General features: G+C 69.5%; 2 protein-coding genes across 2 annotated transcripts; one reads left to right on the forward strand and one right to left on the reverse strand.

Moving 5' to 3' along the window:
* Nucleotides 1–2100: 2100 nt before the first annotated feature.
* Nucleotides 2101–3273, reverse strand: AURANDRAFT_64602 (hypothetical protein; the record flags this gene model as incomplete). Its single annotated transcript, XM_009039538.1, has 1 exon — nt 2101–3273. The coding sequence occupies one exon, from the start codon at nt 3271–3273 to the stop codon at nt 2101–2103; it is 1173 nt and encodes a 390-aa protein (XP_009037786.1).
* Nucleotides 3274–3584: 311 nt separating this feature from the next.
* On the forward strand, nt 3585–6847 carry AURANDRAFT_64603 (hypothetical protein; the record flags this gene model as incomplete). Its single annotated transcript, XM_009039282.1, has 4 exons — nt 3585–4016; nt 4072–4638; nt 5819–6376; nt 6569–6847. The coding sequence occupies 4 exons, from the start codon at nt 3585–3587 to the stop codon at nt 6845–6847; spliced, it is 1836 nt and encodes a 611-aa protein (XP_009037530.1).
* Nucleotides 6848–7278: the final 431 nt, after the last annotated feature.

Genomic DNA, 7278 nt, shown 5'->3' on the forward strand with positions numbered 1-7278 from the left:
TGATAGGGCAGAAACTTGAATGATCCATCGCCGGCACAAGGCCATGCGATTCGCAAAGTTATCATGACTCACCACAATACCGGGGTCTCCCCCGCATTGGTTTCAATCTAATAAATACGTCCCGTCCGCCGAAGCAGTTGGGAGTCGATGCATGTATTAGCTCTAGAATTACTACGGGTATCCATGTAGTAAGGGACTATCAAATAAACTATAACTGATATAATGAGCCATTCGCAGTTTCACAGTACAAAATCGTTTATACTTAGACATGCATGGCTTAATCTTTGAGACGAGCGTATGACTACTGGCAGAATCAACCAGATTGCTATTCCCACCGAAGGAACACTCGAGGGTGTCCTTCAGTCGCGACTCGACCTCAGTATAAAACCGAGAGCCTTGGCGCTTTTTGCAAATAGCGTAGAGTGACAGTCGCCGAAGCAACCGTCGAACGACCGGCCCGACGTAACTCCAAAGGGCTTCCCCAATGGAACGTCCAACCAATCGATCGTGTCGAAGGATCAACCTTCTCGCACTTTCAAGCGCCAAAACCGAGAGGACCAAACGAGCAAAGCACACCGACCTCGACGCCCGCCTGCGAGATGCAGGGCGAACAGTCGATAGGCAACGGTCACCAGTACTCGTCGGCTCCCGGAGTAGGGCCTTCGTTGCACGCTCAGCGACCGAGACCTGGTTCTACTAGAAAACCTATCTCGACCACTGGTCGCATGCGACTTGTGCACAATAGAACCGGTCCTACGAGTAGGACCACTCTTCGCATGGCGTACCAACGCAAGAGTCTTCTATCAGGTCGCGCAGACTCAGCGAACTGAGCTGGCGGTACTTCGTGGGACCGAGAGTAGTAAAACTCAAACCAGTCGACCACTCCGTAGTAAGACACTGATCATCCCCAAGCGAGACCACTGATATCGACCAGTGGACCCACCCAGGAGACTCTCGTCAGTCTACTGAACCACTCGACTGTTCATTGCTGAACTGTCGACCGGCGGGGAGGCTGAAACTCATTCGAATTTCTGCCTCCTCCATAAGGTATGCGCGAGGCGGGGCACACCGACAAAACGACATTTGCGGTATGTGGAGTAGTTGCGATTTTTTCGACAGTATACTACAAAGCTCTGACTACTCGCCATTGTTGGTCAAAAATAGCGGTGCCATTTGCGGGTTGTCACACAGTTATCCAGTCGCGGAGTAGTCATACGCTTCAATCTATCCAGTAAACCCGCGTCGCACCGTTGGCGGCCCCTCGGGGCAGCCTCCCCAAGCTTGGCCATTTGGGGCAGCTCTGGGCCGCCGGCGCCGCGCGGCACGTCGTCGCCGCCGCCCCGCGCGCCGACGCCGCCCTCCCGGCCGCCGCCACCGCCTCCGCGGAGCCCCCCGGGACCGTCCTCGGCCGCGGACGCGCCGCGGTCGGCGTCGGCGACCGCGCTCTCGCGCCCGGGCAGCTTTCGGCTCGTCGCGGCGACGGCGCGGTCTGCGCGTGGCCCCGCGGTCCGCCGGGCTCATCGGCGCCCTCTGAGGCTTTGATCCGCTCGTCGAACCCCTGGACCCGGTCACTGGCGCCGTCGCGAGCTCGCGCCGCGCCGAAATCGGTCCGCGGTCGCCGCTCCGAGAACGGGTCTCCGAGCGGGTCGGCCGCGCGCGGACCGCGGCGTCTTCGGGCTCCCGGAGCTCCGGCGCGGCGGGTCCGGGTCGGCGACGACGCGGTCGTGCTTGGACCAAGTGCTCGCGCCGAGCGGTGCCGGTCGGACGGCGTCGCGCGGGCGTCGCTCCTCCGACGGGATCGAACGACCGGCTCGGGACGGCCCGCGCGGCCGCGCGTGCGGGCGACTAGTCGTCGTCGCGCTCTTGGCCCGCGCAGCCGGTCTTGGCAATGATGCTCTGGAACCTCGGCGGACGACCCGTCGGCCGCGCGGCTAGCGCGTCGCCGGGGGGCGGGACGCCGACCCCGTCCGGACGACCGTCTTCCTGGAAGCGACCCGATCTCCCTAATTGAGCTACTTTCTCCGATGAGGGCTGTATTCGCGTTGTCCGGGGAGGAGTCCCCGGCGACGCTGTCGACTCGAATTCTACCCGCCACAAAACTTAGTCGCCGTCGAAGAACGCGTCCATCTCCGCGTCGTCGTACTCGTCCTTCGGCAGGTCCCGGCCGGCCTGGTCCGGCGCGGGCGACGTGAAGAGGAACGCCGGCGCCTCGGGCCCCTTGCCGTCCTTCCACATCTCCGCCGTCCGCTCGAGCCCCAACAGTCGCGCGGCCTTCTCGCGGTCGCGCTCGAGCACGTCGCCGTCGATGTAGAGCTTCGACAGGCAGCGCTTGGCCTCCGTGAAGCCGCTCGCGCTCGCGAGTTCCACGAGGCGCGCGTACTCCTTCCGGTCCCTCCGGACCTCCGTGCCCGCGTCGTACATCTTCGCGAGCTCCAGGAGCGCGCGGACGTGGCCGCAGGCCGCGGCCTGCCGCAGGAAGGGCGCGACCTTCGTCGACGCGGGCACGAGGAGCTTGTCGCGGTACGCGCGCGCGACCTCGTAGTTCGCGGCGCCGACCCATGCCGTCCGCGGGTCGCCGTCGTCGGCCGCGCGCGCGAGCTCCAGCAGCGCGGCGCCGCCGCGCGACGGCTGCGCGCGCCGGCCCTTGAGCCCCCGCAGCAGCGTCATCCCCAGCACGAAGCGCGCGTCCTGCTGGCCCGCGCCCGCGCGGCCCCGGCACCGCGCGACGGCCGCCGCCGCCGTCGCCGCGGCCGCCGCGCCGCAGCGCGGGCACGCGTCCGCGGCCGCGGGCACGGGGCCCGCCCGCTTGCGCGAGCCGTCGCCGAACTCGCAGCCCTCGCAGAGGAACGCGCCGCAGCACTCGCGGTACCGGTCCCAGGGGCCGAGCCGCTCGTCGGGGCCGCACGCGGCGCCGCCGCACGCCGCGCACGTCGGCGCCGCGCGGGAAAAGTCCGCGAGCGGCTCGAGCTCGAGCCCGGGCTCGCACGTCGCCTTGTGCGCCTTCCAGTCCGACCGCTGGCAGCTCCGCGAGCAGTACCACGCGCTCCGGCACCGCGAGCACTTGAGCGTCGCCGCCGTCTCCGTCGATTGGCACCTGGCGCAGCGGCGCGCCGAGGACTGCTCGACGGGGCGCTCGAACGGCCGCTCGACGGGGCACTTCTCGCAGACAAGGGCCGGCCGCGGCAGCGGCGGAGGCGTCGCCGTCGTCGCTTCAGAGGGCGGAGGCTTCGTCGTCGGCGGCCGCGGCCCGATCGCCGGAGAGGGCGTCGGCATCGCTGGCGGCTTTGAGGGAGGCGGCGGCGGCCCGGCGACCGCTGGAGCTGGCGTCGACATCGACGGAGGAACTGGCGGCGGCAGCGGCCCAGCCTCCATAAGAGCTTCGCCTCGCCTGCAACACCAGTGCACAAACGATGGTGCCGATGAAGGCAGCCCAGTATGGGCGCCAGATCAGGCGCTTTACGCGCGCCCCGGCAGCGCAATTCGCCGACGATTTCGCGCACCACGCACCAAACGTCGCTCGGCTGAACCACGGCTCCTTCGGGGCCGCGCCGAAGCCGGTCCTCGAGGCCGAGCAGGCCATTCGCATGAACTGGCTCCGACAGCCGGACGCCGAGTACTTTTCGCGGGCGCTGGACGAGGACCTGGCGGCGGCGGCGGCGGCGGCGGGCGCCGCCATCGGCGCGCCGGCGGGCACCGCGGCGCTCGTGGAGAACGCGACGGTGGCGACGGCGATCGCGCTCCACCGATGGCGCGGCCGCGGCGCGGCGCTGCTCCTGTCGTGCGCCTACGGCGGCGTGAAGCGGGCGGCGCGGGCGCTCCTCGGCCCCGAGCACGTCGTCGAGGCGCCCGTGCCCTTCCCCGGCACGACGCACGCGCGAGTGCTCGAGGCGCTCGACGCCGCGCTCGACCGCGAGCGGCCGCGGTTCGCGCTGTTGGACCACGTCGCGTCCCAGCCCGCGCTGCTCCTGCCCGTCGCGGACATGGTCGCCCTCTGCCGGGCGCGCGGCGTCGAGGAGGTCGGTCTTCGGCGTCCGCCGCGTATGTTCGCGCCCGGAAGACGTCCGATCGTAGGTCGCCGTCGACGGCGCGCACGCCGTCGGCCAGGTCGACGTCGACGTCGAGGCCATCGGCGCCGACTTCTACTACTCGAACATCCACAAGTGGGCCTTCGCGGGCCCGACGGCGACGGTGCTGCACGCGCGCGACGGGCGCGCGGCGCACGTGGTCCCGTCCTGGAACGCGGGCGAGGGGCTCCTCGCCGACTGCCGCTGGACGGGCACGCGCGACTACGCGGCCATGCGCGCCGCGCCCGTCGCGCTCGACTACCTGCGGACCTGGCGCTCCGCGGACGGCCTCGACGCGCGGACCTTCAACGCGCGGGGCCTCCGCCGCGCCGCCGCGGGCCTCGCCCGCGCCTGGCGCGTCGGCCCGGCCTGCGACGAGGCGGACTGCTTCGCGAGCATGGGCATGGTCCGCCTCCCCGCGGGCCTGGACATGGCCCTCGACGCGCCCGGCGTGCCCGCCGCGCCGGAGAGCGTCCGGTCGCGGCTCCGGGACCGGTACGGCGTCGAGGCCGCCGTCGGCGGCTTCCGCGAGGACGACGGGTCGCTCGGCGGCTTCCTCCGGCTCTCGCACGCGGTCTACAACACCGACGACGACTTCCGGCGCCTCCGCGACGCGATTTTGGACCTCCGAGGCTAGTAAAAGGGGCGGCCGTCGGACCCGTCGGCGTTGTAGGGCGCGATGCGCACGTAGCCGTGCTCGCCGTGGGCCCAGATGATCAAGTTCTCGCGCGTCCCGTTCGTCGTCGGCGCCGCCGCGTGCAGGTGCTGCCCGAGGTGCACGAGCGCGACGCCCGGCGTCTGCTTGACGCGTCTCACCGGCGCGTCGTCCGCGTCCTTCTCGTGGAAGCGCACGCCGCGGAAGAGCAGGTCGCCGCCGGCGGACGCGCAGTTCGAGAGGCACAGGTTCATCGTCAGCGCCGCGCCGTCCGCGTGCTCGCTCAGGTCGACGTCGCCGTCGTCGCGCTCGGGCTCGTAGCGCACGGAGAACGCGTAGCTGTGGCCGACGTCGGACGGGCGCAGCGCGTGGGGGAAGAGGCGCAGGCCGAGGGGCCGCAGCGCCTTGGCGCAGATCTTCTCGATCGCGGCCTCGAAGCCGAGGTGGCTCAGGATGCAGCCGTGGCGATTCATGCCGTTCGGCCGCCGGAGCGGGATGCCCGAGGCCCGCAGGTGCGCGAGCTCCGCGCCCAGCTTCTCCAGGAAGCGCTCGCTCACGACGCGCACGGCGTACACGCCCGGCACGTCCGTCCCCTCGACGTGCCAGCCGTCCGGCCCGAGCACGTCGCCCTCGCCGGGCGCGTAGACGGACGCGTCGAGCGGCCCGTATTCGACGCGCGCCGCCTCCAGCAGCGACGCGTGCTCCTCCCAGAAGTCGATGCCTTCGGTATCGCCGTGGCTCGTCGCGACGACGCTCGGCGGCACGAGCGCGCGCGCCCGCGCCAGCGCGCCCGCCCCAGCGGAGGCGTTCGCGCCGCGAGCGCTCGTCGCGAGCGCCGCCATGCACGCGCAGGTCCGTCGCATCGATGCGCGGGTGTTTGGTCGGCTTCGCAGGTAAACGATGCTACGACCGCCTCGCGCTGCGTTGCCCGGGCGTCGGCGCCGCGTGTCGCAAGTCGGGGCGCCTTGCACAGCTCGAAAGCCAGCACCGATGCATCTTGAGGCGCATTGAATCGGTTGGGCAGCGCCGATGGGCTGCCCCAACTCGAGGAGCGCGCTCTGACTCCTGAGCGATGGCGAAGTCCGGCACGTGGGAAGAGGTGGTCGTGCGCGGCAAGGAGGCGCCGCTCCCGTTCAAGGGCGTGTCCGGCGCGGGCATCGGCGGCAAGGCCTACTTCTTCGGCGGCTACGGCGGCGGCTACTCGGACGAGACGCACATCGTGGACGCGTCGGACCCGCGGGAGCCGGAGTGGATCCTGCTGGAGGTGACGTCGTCGACGAAGCCGTCGCGGCGCGCGTACCACAGCACCTTTGCGTACAAGAGCTCGCTCTGGGTCTTCGGCGGCGTCGGGACCAAGGGCTACAACAACGACGTCTGGCGGCTCCAGCTGAAGAACGACGAGGGCACCGAGGGCCACTGGCTCAAGGTCGACGCCGTCGGGCACGTGCCGCGGAAGCGCCAGGGCCACACGGGGACGGTCGTGGACACGACGTTCGTCGTCGTCGGGGGCTACGACGGCTGCGACTACCTCAACGACGTCCACGCGCTCAACCTCGAGACGCTCATCTGGTGGCGGTGCTGCACGGGCGACTCGCCGAACGCGCCGTCGCCCCGGAGCGGCCACGCGGCGGCGGCCGCGCCCCTCGACTGGGACGCGGTCTTCGTCGGGGCGGGAACGGGGTGATTCGAGTTCGCTTCGACGTGAGTGTTCCGCGCGCGATCGTTTCGGAAAAAGCATCCACGCTTCGAGAGCGCTCCGAGAGATGATCGCTCGTCCAAAAATGAGCCGAAGCGAGTGGAACACGGTCGAGAGAGGAGCCTTTGAAGTTGGGAATTTCGCACCGCCCAGGTCTTCATCTTCGGCGGCTTCGGCGGCGACGGCTGCGTCGACGACTTCGTCGCGTGCCTCGAGATCGACCCCCTCGCGGGCACGGCGAGCTGGGAGCCGCCGAAGACCGCGGGCGTCGCGCCGTCCGCGCGCTACGGCAGCTCCGCGGTGACCTTTGGGACGTCGATCTACGTCTTCGGAGGCACGGGGCCCGTCACGGGCGCGGGCCGGCGCGGCGTTTTTCCCCCCGCGAATGATGTTTCGCGCGCGAGCGAAAGCAGAATCCGCCGCTCTCGGTAGGCTTCAACGGCGCGAACCTCGCCGGCTCCATCTGCCACAACGACATCTGCGTCTTCAGCCTGCTGCAGCCCCACAAGCCCGTGTGGCGGCGCGACCCGCACGGCCACGCGTTCCCGGGCGAGCCCCCGAGCCCGCGGCACTGCCACGGCGCCGCCGTCGTCGGCAACACGATCGTCTTCGTCGGCGGCTCCACGAAGGGGCCCTACTGCCCGCGCGACATGTTCCCGCGGCTGCTCAACGACGTCCACTGCCTCCGCCTCGCGCAGAAGACGGACGGCAACTACGTCCGCTCGAAGGTCATCATCCACTCGAACCAGAGCAAGCACCGGGCGCCGACGCGCATCTTCGAGCTGAAGGACATAAACGGGCTCTAGAGTTGTTCTTCGCTTGCTTGAAGTGTAGAGTGAACCTAAAGTTGAAGATCTGAACGA

Source organism: Aureococcus anophagefferens, assembly GCF_000186865.1.
Source record: "Aureococcus anophagefferens unplaced genomic scaffold AURANscaffold_11, whole genome shotgun sequence".
In the NCBI taxonomy this organism is placed as follows: Eukaryota; class Pelagophyceae; order Pelagomonadales; family Pelagomonadaceae; genus Aureococcus; species Aureococcus anophagefferens.